General features: G+C 37.2%; 1 protein-coding gene across 8 annotated transcripts in view; it reads right to left on the bottom strand.

The window, feature by feature from the left end:
* The window catches only part of HELZ (helicase with zinc finger), a 146,310-nt gene that overhangs the window by 83,927 nt on the left and 47,181 nt on the right, over positions 1 to 15,202 (bottom strand). For 7 of the 8 annotated variants that reach the window (XM_070388910.1, XM_070388908.1, XM_070388907.1 and 4 more), the window contains 5 exons: positions 14,056 to 14,131; positions 11,879 to 12,077; positions 11,309 to 11,416; positions 9,995 to 10,292; positions 4,567 to 4,834 (listed from right to left, as the gene is read on the bottom strand). In XM_070388910.1, coding sequence (XP_070245011.1) covers positions 4,567 to 4,834; positions 9,995 to 10,292; positions 11,309 to 11,416; positions 11,879 to 12,077; positions 14,056 to 14,131 — 949 coding nt within the window. The remainder of the gene's footprint in view (positions 1 to 4,566; positions 4,835 to 9,994; positions 10,293 to 11,308; positions 11,417 to 11,878; positions 12,078 to 14,055; positions 14,132 to 15,202) is intronic. The other variant, XM_070388912.1, reaches the window with a different exon arrangement.

Raw genomic sequence — 15,202 nt, 5'->3', positions numbered from 1 at the left:
ATCAGAGACCTTCTCAAAGTAACAGTTACCAATACTTAATTTTTCTAAAAGGTTAATAGGCTGAAACTAAAAAGACATTAGTAAGTTTTAAGTATTTTAAATAACATGCATTTTTGAGATTTAATAACTCAAATACCTAGAGTATAAAATACATCCTATAATTAGCAAAGATATTTCCACTGTTACACGCCACACTTTGAAATCAACTTTAAAGCTTACAGAATTTCTAACATATTTGGAAGTGGCAGAAGAGTAGCCCATGGAAGTAAATTAACCCAGAATATTCACTGGAAGGACTGATGGTGAAGCTGAAGCTCCAATACTTTGGCCACCTTATAAGAAGAGCCGACTCATGAGAAAAGACCCTAAGGCTGGAAAAGACTGAAGGCAAAAGGAGAAGGGGGTGACAGAGGATGAGATCGATAGATGGGATCACTGACTCAATGGACATGAGTCTGAGCAAACTCCAGGAGACAGTGAAGGACAGGGAAGCCTGGTGTGCTGGGGTAGCAAAGAGTCAGACACAACTTAGCGACTAAACAAGAAGATAAAAGATATATGGTTCCATCAGTGTTAAAAATAGTTAAACTTCTCGAAAAAGTCACTCAGTCGTGTCTGACTCTTTGCGACCCCATGGACTATACAGTCCATGGAATTCTCCAGGCCAGAATACTGGAATGTATAGCTGTTCCCTTCTCCAAGGGATCTTCCCAACTCAGGAATTGAATCCAGGTCTCCCGCATTTCAGGCGGATTCTTTACTGTCTGAACCACTAGAGAAGCCCTCTTGAGTGTAACTTTAAAAAAACTTCAAAGCTATAGTGAATTTCCTTTTGTGCAATTGCTGACTAAATAAATGACAACAAAAGTCAACCAAGGTCATATGTCAAAAAACACCTGGGGCTCCTGAGGCCAAGCCAGGCTGAACCAGTAGAGGCCTGAACCACTGCAACACAATGCCCCAGCGAGCAACATGCAGCAGGCCTGTTCTGCCGGCTGTCAGCGTTCCCAACACCTCGATCCAGCAGGCCATGACACACTCTGATGCACATGCACACAGCAGCTTCAGCCAAAGCCAATTTCTTTTGAAAATGTTTATCTTAGAATGAAACTGATTTCACTTCAAGGTGGAATCATTATGGAATGCAGAGCAATATGTAGCTGAGGACAAGAGAAGTTAAAAAGAAAATCTTGAAAGAACTCAGAAGCATATTTTAAAACTTAAATGAAATGCAGCATTATTCTTATCAACTCCAAACATCTCACACTAAAAATTAACATAAAAAGAAATCTTAATATCTGGACTGCTTTGAAAAAATTATCTTAAAAAAAAATATATATATATATATACACCTATCAAATTCAGCCTCAAGTCAAAATACATTTTGTCTAATCTTGAGAGGCTTCATTCAACCTATTTCCAAAAAGGGAATTCTAAGCTGATCATGTAAAAAGCACAGGCATAGGTCGTTTTACTGCACTTTATGGTCCTTTGCAGATATTGCTTTTGTTTCATTTTTTTTTTTCTAAACAAATTGAACGTCTACGGTACCCCTAAGTCAAGCAAGGCTATGGGCACCATTTTTTCCAGCAACTGTTTATTACATATCTCTGTGTAACGTTTTGGTAGCTGTCACAGTATTTCAAGCTTTTCCACTATAACTACATGTGTGGTGGTGATCTTTGATGTTACTACTTTAACTGTTTTGGGATGCCACGAAATGTACCCATTCAAGACAACAAACAGTTGACAAATGCGTGTGTTCTGACCACTCCACACCTGGCCATTCCCCCATCTCTCTTGCTCTCCTCAGGCCCCCTACTCCCTGACACACAACAATAATGAAATTAGGCCAATTAATAACCTTATAATCAGCCTCAAGTGAAAGGAAGAGTCACGTCTCTCACTTTAAATCAAAAGCTAGAAATGATTCATAAGCTTAATGAAGAAAGCCTGTTGAAGCTAAGACAGGCCAAAAGTTAGGCCTTTTGCACCAGTCAGCCAAAGTTGTGAAAGTAGAGGAAAAGTTCTTGAAGGAAATTAGAAATTGTGTTTCAGTGAACACACAAATGGTAAGAATGAAAAACAGCTTTATTGCTGATACGTAGAAAATTTTAGTTGTTTGGATACGTGATACCAGCCACAACACTCCCTTCAACCAAAGCCTCATCCAGAATAAGCCCTGACAATTATATACAGGCTGAGAGAGGGACTCCCATGGACAGCAAGGAGATCCAACCAGTCCATCTTAAAGGAAATGAGTCCTGAATATTCATTGGAAGGACTGATGCTGAAGCTGAAACTCCAATACTTTGGCCACCTGATGCGAAGAACTGACTCATTTGAAAAGACCCTGATGCTGGGAAAGATTGAAGGCAGGAGGAGAAGGGGACGACAGAGGATGAGATGGTTGGATGGCATCACCGACTCAACGGACATGAGTTTGAGTAAACTCAGGGAGTTGGTGATGGACAGGGAGGCCTGGCGTGCTGCAGTCCGAGGAGTCGCAAAGAGCTGGGCACGACTGAGGAACTGAACTGAACTGAATTGAGAGAGGGAGGAAATCACAGAAGAAAACCTGGAAGCTAGCAGAGTTTGGTTCATGAGGTTTAAGAAAGAAACCATCTCTAACGTAAAAGTACAAGGTAAAGCAGCAAACACTGATGTAAAGGCTGTAACAAGTCAACCAGAAGATGGAGCTCAGATAATTAATGCAGGTGACTGCACCAACCAGCAGACTCTCAGTGTAGACGGAACAGCCTTCTCTCAGAAGGAGACTCTGCCTGGGACTGTAGAGTCAGAGAGAAGTCCATGCCTGGCTTCAAAGAGCAGGCTGAATCTCATTATGGGCTAACGCATTTGATGGCTTTAAGTTGAAGCCAATGTTCACTTATCATTCCAAAAACCCTATAAGGCCCTTAAGAATTATGCTAAATCTACTCCACCTATGCTCTATAAATGGGACAACAAAGCCTGAATGATGGCACATATGTTTACAATATAGTTTACTAAATATTTTAAGCCCACTGTTGAGATCTGCTCAGCAAACAGGATTCCTTTCAAAATACTACTGCTCACTGACAATGCACCTGGTCACCCGAGGTCTGATGGAGATGAACAACACGACTAATGCTGATCCATTCTGCCAACACAGATCCATTCTAAAGCTCATGGATCAAGGAGTAATTTCGACTTCCAAGTCTCACTCTTTAAGAAATACATTCTGGGAGGTTAAGGCTGCCATAGACAGTGACTCCTCTGACAGATCTCAGCAAAATAAACTGGAAACCTGTCAAGGATTCACCATCCTGGATGCCATTAAGCAAATTCACGATTCACGGGAAGAGGTCAAAATGTCAGCACCAGTCACAGTCTTGTTGGGATGACTGAGAGGTTGACGACTGATGACTGAGGGGTTCAAGACTTCAGTGGAGGAAGGGGCTGCAGATGTGGTAGTAACAGCAAGGAAAGAAGAAGTGGAGCCTGAAGACATGACTGAACTGCTGCAAACTGTGATAAAACTTTAACAGCTGGGAGTTGCTTTTTATGGACGAGCAAAGAAAGTGGTTTAAGATGGAATCTACACCTGGTGAAGAGGCTGTGAAGACTGTTAAAATGACAACAGAGGATTTAGAATATGACATAAACTCAGCTGATAAAGCAGTGGCAGGGTCTGAGAGGACTAACTCCAATTTTGAAAGTTCTAACTGTGGATAAAATGCTGTCGAAAAGCACTGCATGCTCCAGAGAAATTGTTCATGAAAGGAAGAGTTAACTGATGCAGCAAACTTCACTGTTGCCTTTTAAGAAATTGCCACAGCCACCCGAACCTTCAGCAACCACCACCCTGACCCGTCAGCAGCCATCAGCACTTGACGCAAGACCCCCAGAGCAAAAAAGACGACGACCTGCCAGATGGTCAGCAATTTTTAGCAATAAAGGATTTTTACTTATGATATGTTATTTTTTTTAGACATAATGCTATTTAACTTAATAGCCTACAGAATAGTGTGGGCTAACTACACTAACTCTTATGTGCACTGGGAAACCAACAAATCCACGTGACTGGCGTTACTGCAATATTCACTTTACTGCGGAGGCCTGGAACTGAACCTGCACTCTCTCTGAGGTGTTCCTACACAGTCCAACCCTTACAATTAAAATGTAAGAAACCAGTATGAATTCCCTCGATACGACTCTCATGATTACTTTTCAAAATATGTGGTCTCTTTCAGTTTTTGTACATTTTTCAAAAAATAATCATTGAGTGTTTGCTCTACCACTGAGAGGAAGCTCCTGAAGAGCAAGGACCATGTATGCGCTCATACTCCCAGAACACGCAGAGTCATGTGGAGCGCAAAGAGGCACTGAACACGAGACGCCACGGTGAGCACAGTGCTTGCCTGGAGAGGCTCACGCACAGTGCTAAAGAACAGCTACTGAGTAACAGCCAGTTCACCACCTGACTTCATTAAGGCACCCCTCCTTAATTTAAATATGAACAATACCATCCAAAGGGGAGATTTTGAAAAAGAAAGAAAGAAAAGTGTTTCTAAAGTAACTTACTTGCTGACTTCCTTATACTGGGCTATCTCCTCAATATAAAGAAGGTCATGCAACCGTGACTGATAGTTGGTCTTGGTCAATGATTTGTCTAAAACGGACTGGGTAAACAGCTGGTCAGCAGAGAGAGGAATTTGGTATCTGATAAGAAGGCTCTTCTCCAAATCAGTAGTTTCATTAGGTTCAAAATCTACAATAGTCTTAGAAGAAGAATCCCAACGTTTAGCTGTAGTTACTAGCTGTTGTTTTGCATGCATCAGGTACTCAAGATCTAAATGGAAACAAAAAACACATTTATAAAGGAACACAACATTAAAATTCTCAAGTAATACATTATGCATTTTGGTATGAGAATTTTATATGCTAGAGCTAAAGTTCTTAAAAATGAAACAGTACAAAACCCCATTTGACAGAGTATTTTTCCCACATCAGAAATCTTTTTTTTTTTTTGGTCTAGATTAACAAAATAACATAAATTGGAATACATGTAAAAAATATTCTTCTCTACCTCAGGCTGGGACACACCAGAAATAGTTATTAACATTTTAAAAATACAGAGCAGAATTTAGAATTTAACTCTTCAGTGAAGAGAAATCTGATCTGCAGAAAGAAAGCATGGTAAATCTTTCATAAGACAAATTTTTATTAGGTGATAATCACTTTTCTCCTCCTACCAGCAATACCTGCCCCATTATAGAAAAAGATTAGAAAACTGTGAGAGGTTAAATCTTGTGTGGTAAAGCACAGTGAAACCCTCTGAAAATCAATCTACAACAAACAAAAACCTTTTGTGTCTTTTTCCCACATTAAACTGCACATTAAATCATGGTATAATGTACTATTCAAATGCCATTTCAGAAAAATCCAGTTTAGTCTCAGTTAAATTGCACGGTGACTAGGGCACAATGTAAAAATGAACGGCTGTTCGAGGTCGCCAGCTCTAGGGAGAATGCAGCACAGGGCAAAATGTGTCGCAACGTAACTCTGAGCCTGTCAGGCTCCCTGTGTGTGCGTCTCAGCCGTCTGCTGGGTGGGACACAGACACCTTCACTGTGAAACCTGACCAACTCACTGGGCTAAGACCCAGTTTTTATATAATATAATTGGAAAGATGGTCTTGCAACTTATTAAAATTTCAGGAAGAAATAATAACAAGTTTAAACAGAGATTAGTCTCCAAAGTACAAAGTTAACCTGTGCTATCTATGAAATGACAGCAGACTGTATAATTGTCTTGTATTGCTTAGTGAGAGCTTTTACTATATTAAAATGCTATATATAAATTATAAACATGTAAGTATAATCCTCCTCCAAGAGAAATTTCTCAATATTAGAAAATAGTTCATCCTAATTATCTTTAAAGATTAAAATGGAAAAGTCCTAATTTCTAGTCTTTGTTCCTTGGAACCAAGTTTTCTTATTCACCAAACAGCTACATAAACACTAGTATAGCCATCAGGGTACAAAGATGGTTTTCTCATGGAAATTCTGCATTTTAAAACTACTCTGGAAGAGACAATGACGGTCAGTTTTTGCAATAGCCTCAAAAGCAAAAGTTTCATAAAGTAAACTAACTGCATTTTCATCCTAAATCACTCTAATATTGGGCCTTTCCTACTCATTCATTAGAACACAACTATAAAAGATATTTAAATTATACAAATGCCAACATTCCTAAAACAAGACTATCCCATGTCACTAAAGATCAAATACTATTAACCAAATAGCAATAATGTACTTACTTTTCTTCCTTAATCAAAAGTCAAAAGGAGAAATACAAATGGCACAGTGACAACCCAAATAACCAGCCCTCAAAAAAAACAAACTAAACTCTGCGTAGTGCTGAGCAATTCAGTATATAATAAAAGGATGTGTATTCTTTTGGCATAGGGAAATTATACTTCATAAATTTATTTTAAATAAGGAATGGATTCAGACTATGCCTATATCAATATTATATTCCCATTCTTTAAAAAGTCACTATTCTTCACATTTAAGTAACTAGGATAAAAACAAAACTAAAATGGTACAACTTTCCTCTAAAAAAAACTTTTTGTATTACCTATTTAATATATAAAGCAAATTATACAGAAAATCATTCCACCCTGGGCTAAAAGTATTCAGGCTTTTTGGTAAAAGTGCCGTGAGAAATAGTATTTGTTTTTCTCATTTTATCTATTTAGTGCCATGATTTTATGAAATTTTTAAAATGAGTATCTTCAGCAGGAAGATACAAGAATTTCAAAACAAGTCCAAAACAATGTTAACTTTTATTCCCTCTTTTTACTAACTGTAAATACAATACAGAAGAGAGGAGAACTAGGGAAGCAGAAAGAACAATCTTGAGAAAATCCTTGCGTGCCGGCATCAGATAAAGTCCACAAACAATGGATCTCGGCCATTAACTCAGGTGTCCAATATGAGCCGGGCCAGCGACTACTGAGGAATCTCCTGCAAGAACCACTTCTGTTTCCCTAGTCATGTTGGTCTTGAAACAAAATTCTGCCTCCAGTCCTCTCAGCAGTAAAAAGCTTCTTTAAATTAAACTTGTTTAATTTCCATTTAACGACCTTTAAAGGCCATTAGGTACTAAGAGCTCCTCTTCAAACAGGAAGAAGCTGAGGCTCCCCCTGGGGACGCTGGACACAACCACTCCTGGGGCTCATTTCATCCCATGTGCACACACGCACACCTGCCAACATCTAACCCAGATGTGTGCAGCACCCAGGGGGGCCTGAACCAGTTCATTCTCGATAATTAAGTACTTTTCTTCAATCTGCTGCTGCTGTGGCGCTTCAGTCGTGTCCGACTCTGTGCGGCCCCATAGACGGCAGCCCACCAGGCTCCGCCGTCCCTGGGATTCTCCAGGCAAGAACACTGAAGTGGGTTGCCATTTCCTTCTCCAATGCATGAAAAGTGAAGAGTGAATGTGAAGTCACTCAGTCATGTCCGACTCTATGCGACCCCATGTACTGCAGCCTACCAGGCTCCTCCGCCCATGGGATTTTCCAGACAAGAGTACTGGAGTGGGTTGCCATTGCCTTCTCCGTTTCTTTAATCTAGATCGGGCTAAAAAAAAGAAAGCAATTCTGGGAAGATGAAACGTGAACAGGTTAGAATCAATATTCATAAAATCACTTAGGAAGAGTTTAATGCTGCCTTATTAACCAACTTCTATAATAATACACCTGAAATCCTGACAAATTATAAACCTATGGAACTTGTTACCCTGAGATATGATGGGTAGAAGCTACACAAGTATTTTAAGAGAAATTCATAAGAAAAACTTAAAGATAGTTAGAACATACCTAATTTCCTGAAGATAACATAAGGGAAGAACTGCTACTATCAAAAACAGAATTCAAGGCTGGAGTCAACCAGTGGGACGCAAGATTTGCTACCCAACTTCCCTCACCCCTCTGATTACTGTGAACAGCAAATGCTCTCATTTCAGCCGTATAGTTACTATTCTAATAAAGTATCCAAAGGGTTGGTCCGTTTTCTCTTGAAGTATGTAGTACAGCAGACTTGCAAAATTATCCTTAACTAAACCTGGACAGTGGGTAAGATAAGAAGTAAGGAGGAAAAAATCCAGTGTTCTTTGCACTCAGCACAAGGGGTGAAGAGGTATGCCATAAATGCATGTTAAACGTGGAATTTATTAAAAACAAGTATATTTATCTAGTTCTTAAAAAGAATGAGATGAAATGATTCCTAATTCCAGAACCGGACACAACACTCTTCGTTAGAAAACATCTGGGTCTGTGGCTTTAATAAAACAAAATCCCAAAGGAAAGCCACACTAGGATTTCAGCTATCCTTTCCAACATCATTCCTTTCACTAAGACAGCTACACAGAGGTAAGATGAACATTTCTTAGCTTATGTATGTTGTCTGTTCTCTTAATGAGGCTAATGAAAAGTTAAAACAGTGGAGTAACAACACAGGAGCACCTCACACTTTTTACATGCTTCTACTCAGTTATATTTAGTATTTATTGACAATTAAACTATTTTGAAATCTATTTTTCTATTAATTTTCCTATAGTTTTAAATTTTAAAATTTATTTTTAATTATTTTTAATAATTTTAAAATCTATTTTTCTATTAAATTTCCTATAATTTTCTATTATATATTTATATATGTATAATTATGTGTGTGTGTGTATATTATATATATAAACATGTCTTTAATTTACCAACAACTTTGACAGCTGGAGATAATTTTTAAGACATACTAACTTTTAATGCTAATGTTAACATATATTGCTAGACTGAAAGTAATAAATAATATCAAGTTTTCAAATTTAAATATAAGAATTAATTTCCAACATATAGCTTCCAGATATTCAAAGCAGAATTCCAAATCAATTTTGTTAAGCAAAAATCTTTCATTACTTAAAGTTGAGGTATAAAGTGTATAAAACAGTTTGTGTTCTAAGCAAGGGGAAAAGTCACTAACTTTCTTTTTCTGTAAATGTCCTTTTCCACAAATTTGTGAGAAGCACATCTTTAACCACTCCCCTCCACAAATTTTTTTTAATTCATATGGGGCTTCCCTGGTGGCTCAGCAGTAAAGAATCCACCTGCAATGCAGAAGATGTGGGTTCAATCCCTGAGTCAGGAAGATCCCCTGGAAAAGGAAATGGCCACCCACTCCAGGATTCATGCCTGGGAAATCCCCAGACAGAGGAGCCTGGGGAGCTACGGTCCACAGGATCTCAAAAAGTCAGACACGACTTAGTGACTAAACCACCACCAAATCCAACCAAGAGCCAAAGAAATGTAGACTAACATGCCCTTCCCTTATCCAGCTGGATCTTGGCATAAAATTTAAGTTGAGGCAGTAATAGACAATTTACACAGTAATTCATCATCTCCACAGGTGCCTACATATTGAAACCAGGACCTCTTCCCAAGACTACGAAGCAGATCCTAGTAAAGGCACCTTGGTCTCCTTTATACTAGTGAAATCAACTTATGAAAGCTAGTATTTAGGACTTTTCTTCCACAGGTAATGTACTACTATGAACAAAGTTAACTGGACCGTCAGTAGAACATGGAAATAGACACTGTAGGTGTATTCACAATTACCATTAAAATTATATTCTACCCAAATTAATACTGAAAGGTTTTACTGTGCTGAATAAAATCAACCAATGAAGTTGGCAGACCAAAAAGAGACCTGATCACCTACTCATACCAGTCTGGGGAACCTCAAAGCAAGCTTTGCCTGATGACTGTATAAAGTGACCAGGGTATAATGCAAACATTCTAATTCCATCACACAGTCAATGAGTCAAAGAACTTGGGATCTTTTTCCTTCCTATTCCCTTCCTATCCATGGAATATTTAGGGGCCAATACATATCTTTTAATGTTGTTATAGTGCCTTTTAATACATAGTATCAGGGGGAAAAAGTCTAAATATTACCTTCTGTAGAAGCTGCATCAATCATTACTCTTTGCATGAGTACTGGTTCCAATCCAAAGTCGAAAACTATGGTTTGGCGAAAAGTTCCAAATATTTCTGTGTTAAATGCTATCCCGACTTTATACACGTAATGATCTAATCCATTTGGGGCCATCTTCCCTCCTATCCATTCTTGACAGTTTTCTGGGACTTCTTGTGATACCTGGGTAGTACTATCTCCGGCAGATATTGCAATGATACTAAAATGAGGACGATGAGCATCATAAAGCAATGCTACACGACACAGCATTCTTGCAGGCTACAAGGAAGTTAAAATAATTCATTGAGTACAAGGGGTTGAAAAATCCAGTTGTAATTGGGCTCTTCAATGAAAATATTTCCATAAGGGACTTTTACTTTCCCATGCTTCTAAGATACTATATTAAAAATACAAATTGTACTCATAAGCCATTTAAGAAAAAAAATCAGAATGGTTAAAAAAAATCGTTTGTTAAAATGATATATTTATGATGTCAATTATATCTCAATAAGGTTGCCATTTCTAAAAACGATATATTCACACTACATTTCTAGCCTCCCTGCTTTCTGCGATACATTCATCCTTCACTGTGTCAAACGCTTTCACCCTGTACCACCATCACCTCCAATTTTCCATCCCTTGGCCTCAAGTAAAAAGTCTTCACAGGAGAGCAATTACTTCTGAAAGCACTTGATCGGGTTCACGGCTGAAGCCAAATGTTCCCAGACTTTTCATCCCAAGATACAGATGGTACAGTGGAGGAAACATTACAAAAAAGTACACAAAACTTTTCCACTGCACATATTAACAGAAATTGTTTACTTTGCTTCATTCTTAAACTTTAAACATTATAATTCAAGATAGGAAGCACTGCAGAAAATGCCTCAAATAAAAAATCTGTTATCACAGAGTTTGTGATTTCACAAAATCAAAAATAAAAACAAGTTGTTGTTTCAATAGTTTAGAACTGCCAGATTAAACAGTTCAACTTTTAAATACTTAACTACAAGCCATGAACCCCATCCTACGTTTCAAGTTTGGAAGACAACATGTCAAATATATCTTCATCAAATAAATAAATAAGCAAGTATCTCAGTATCTACAAAGATTTTATCTCAAAAATCTCAAAAAATATATATATATAACCTTGATGATCAAAATACAGAAATACACTTTATTATAATATAGAACCTACATAATTTTCAATGCTCTTTCAATATACACATTTAAAGGTCCATAAAACTCTAAGAAAATGGAAAGCAATTCACACTGCTTAACTGTCACAAAGCTCATACCTTACAGGTGAGAGCGAAGGTCCAGGTCTGGTGGGACTTTTTGGTGTTGACAGTGACAGACAGACCGGGGTCATGCTCCACCTTCACTCCTTCCACACACTCACTGAGCTGAAAGCAGAGAGCAAGTCCCGTTATGCTCTCATTCCTAAGAACACAGACGCTTTGGCATGGTAAATAAATGTCAACGGTAAAGATGCTGATGGAACTGTTTACAAAGCAAGGTACTTTATACATTAATTCTCAGTTATTTTTATAAGTACAAAATAAAATAAAGCTAAACTAAGAGACATAAGAAAACTAACAATAACAACAACAACAAAATGGCAGTAAAAACTCCCTGAATGAAGACAAGTTAATATAATTCCTGCAAGTCTCCAAACAAATGGCTTAGTTCTGCTCTTTATTTTAGTAAATGGGTCTACTTTTGCTACCAAAACACTTTATCAAGAATCAAGTGTTTCATAGAGGATAGGGATATAAACCAATACACAGCATGAAATAAAGTCAAGATTCAAACAAGGTCACTGTTTAAAACAAACAAACAAAAAAAATGCAGTTTATTTTCCTCACCACTTTCTCAGGAGATAATGAATTCATCCACTTTTCTATCAAGGTTTCCATGTAACTGCCTGAGAGCTGTTTATTCTCATTTTGCTGTTTCAATTTTATCAACCGTGAAGCATATCTTTTCTGCCATTCTGCTAGTTCTTCCTGGGAATGTGCTGAAGTACACTGCGCACCATACCTACAGATTCCTTGCTCTAAAAATCTAAGTAGAACAGGAAAGACTGTTTTATCATATACTTTGTTGGACCATTTAAAAGATAAACTTCCAGCATTTGCCCTCCGTCTCTTCAGTAACAAAAACAAAACTTCATCTCCTGAAAGGGTTTGTTTATCACAGAGGAGGAAGAAGAGGTTAGAGAACATTCACAACAGTTAATGAAGCAGCAACCCCTCTCCCACCAACATGCACTGACCTCTTTCTCTGGAATAAGGGGCGACAAAGCAGAACATGTTCATAACCATCCCCACCCACAAAAATGGGCATTGAAAAGGTAGGCTCCTTCGTGATAAAACAACTCTCTTAGACAATTCCTCCTAGAGCAGTTTCTCTAAAGCAACACTGACATCGAGTGGATTAGTTTGTCAAGCACAGGTATGCCCTACTTCCTAAACTGAAAGGACCTACAGAAAATTTTCCACATCCTAGGAATTTTGTTCTGGAAAAAAATAAAATATGTCACTGAATTAACATTTCAAGACTTCTACGTTTCACCTTCAAATGTAATCCCTTCACTCTTCTCTACATTACTATTACCTATATTTCACTGAAAATACTGGACTATATTAATTTGCTTTAAGTTTTAAATAAATTAAGAATAAAAGTTTTATATAAGAATCTTAATTATTTCAATAGATTAAGTTCTTCAATGAGTAAATTCACAAATGTCCATTTTAAAGGATATATAGTTAATGATTTCTCAACATTTATGACTCAGAAAATTCAACTGACAATTCGATGGTCAAAACAGATAAAAATGCAAGACTGATCAGTAACTTTAAGTCTAAAATACTCTATGAAATAAGAGATCCAGCCAGTTTTTAAACAATTGAAACATTACAAAATTAATGAAAGATCTTCTGAGAGAAAAAAAATGAAAATCAAGTTATAAATAGCAATGGGTTAAAAAGGATGCTATGTTTTAGATAATTTTTCAATTGGAAAAATATGGACATTACAAAATACAAAATGAACCATCAAGTGGCTCATCCTACTTGAAAAGACAAGTGTGTTTAAAGCTTTTTTTTGATGATACACAAAGTATTTGAACTTAAAGTATGCTATTAAGTTCTCATATGCTTCATATAAGACATTTAAAATCATGCATTTTTTTTCTCTTTAGTATATCTTAATGAGCCAAATATTTGTTTTCCTATTGCTTTAAATTATTTCCCTAAAGATGGAAGGCTTGATACTCTATCTGGACTACAAAATTTCTTATATGTCCTTTGCATCAGATTGTGTCCTACCTCTCTGCCACCAGAATCTTCAAATTTACCTCTCAGTTTCTTTATTTCTACTATAAAATCAAAACTACATATCAAATTTCCTTCATTATCAAAAGTAATCTAGAGTAATTAGAACTTGTATCTAAAAAACCACTAGTCACTAGTTCTTATAAAAAGAACCTTCTGATGTGACTTTAATAATTCTACCTTAACATACAATCACTAAATTTTGAAAGGTTAGCCCTTCAAATATAAACTACTCATAAATTCTATATAAGATTATGTGAAGGTAATAGATTTTCTTTTTTCTTAGAAAAGTTATCAAAATAATTCAACATTTATCTATTTTATGCTCTATTTCAGTTTATATAAGGTAACTTCAGTTTAAATCATCATAATTTAGGTTAGGCAAATTTCACATAAACAAGAGACCAGTAATTAAGTCATATTATTCCAACTGGTATGACAAAAGTCTTAACAATTTCCATTTAGATCATTGTTCTTTATAATTAAAAGAAGGATCATCAATATGGTTTTGATTTTTATTATTTAATGATAATGACCATTATGGCTTCTGTTTCAAACTGAAAATAAACCATTTTACTCAATCATTATACTTCTTCCTTCACTTCCTTTATCTTCTTTAAATTTGAATTATTTTCAAAAAGTGAAGGAAAATTAACTATCCTTTGAATAAAGATATGTCATTGGTTTAAAAAAAAAATTCACGTTACCTTTTACACAAAGTATATTCCTCGCTGCTTGTGATTCCCCTAGGTGGTGGGCGGAAATGCCAACCATTACAAGATCCTAGAGAGTAATCAGGATATAGTCTTATCATTTGAGGCTTGCTGATAATTCTGATATTTAATGTGTAAGAAATACTATTAACCCTCCATACACATCATCTCAGATGATGTAAAATGAACATGACATGCTTGTCTCTACCAAAAAGAGTAATTCACCAATCAAGTGGATTAAATCAGTTAGCCACATGAAACTTAGAAACCACTGAAGGAGCAGTTACACAACCGCTAAAACAAGTCAGTGACCCTTACTCTATCCCAGCAACCGGTGGACATACTCCAAGTGCAGTCTCTCCCTGGCACCTAAAGGGGGATGTGTTGGCATGCTTGTCACGTCTTAGGTATGAGTTACATCTCTATTAGGAACTACTTCCAGAAGCAGAAAATTATGGTCTCCTGGGAAGAGGAAATTTTGTAAAACAAATTCCAGTCCTGTATATGGAATACGTTCCACATTGCCATCCATGTTCCTTAGGGGGTGTCTGACACGTGTCGCTGCATAAAGTAATCCTTTTTTAACAATTAAAGTTCATAAAGGTGAATTCTGAGATAGGAGCTAAAAATAACACGTGTTTACTTCTGAATACAGTGAATTTTGATGCATTCAGATAAAAGGTTCCAAATAATCCAATGGAAACAAAGTGTCCAAGAAAAAAGGCTGGAGCCATCAAGGCTCAACAGCAGCAAGCCTCCAGGACCTTGAGGCCATTTCCTGCCTCCTCACAAGTCACTGTGCCCAGCCCACACCGCCGGACAAAATCCACTGAGCCAGACTGAGCTTAAAGCTATGAGTCATCCCTTTACTGTATGCGTGACTGGGAAATTACTGAACCTTAACAAACATCAGTTTCATCACCTATCAAAAAGATGGAGAAGGGCTCTAATAACTCAGTACTTGTTTTGTGAAAGCCACTGAACAGCAGACGTCACTGAGCAAACACTCAGTGAGTGCTGGCCTCTCTCCACCTTCCTCTGGGAAGAGAAGAGGAGCCCACGGACCTTACTACTGGCAGGACCATTTCCAGAAAGTAGTAACTGCACCAGCATGTGACAGAGCGTGAGAAAGGAGAAAAGA

Source organism: Bos mutus, chromosome 19 (genome assembly GCF_027580195.1).
Source record: "Bos mutus isolate GX-2022 chromosome 19, NWIPB_WYAK_1.1, whole genome shotgun sequence".
In the NCBI taxonomy this organism is placed as follows: Eukaryota; Metazoa; Chordata; class Mammalia; order Artiodactyla; family Bovidae; genus Bos; species Bos mutus.
Note: the sequence above shows the minus strand (reverse complement) of the source record. Positions and strands in the feature narration are given on the sequence as shown.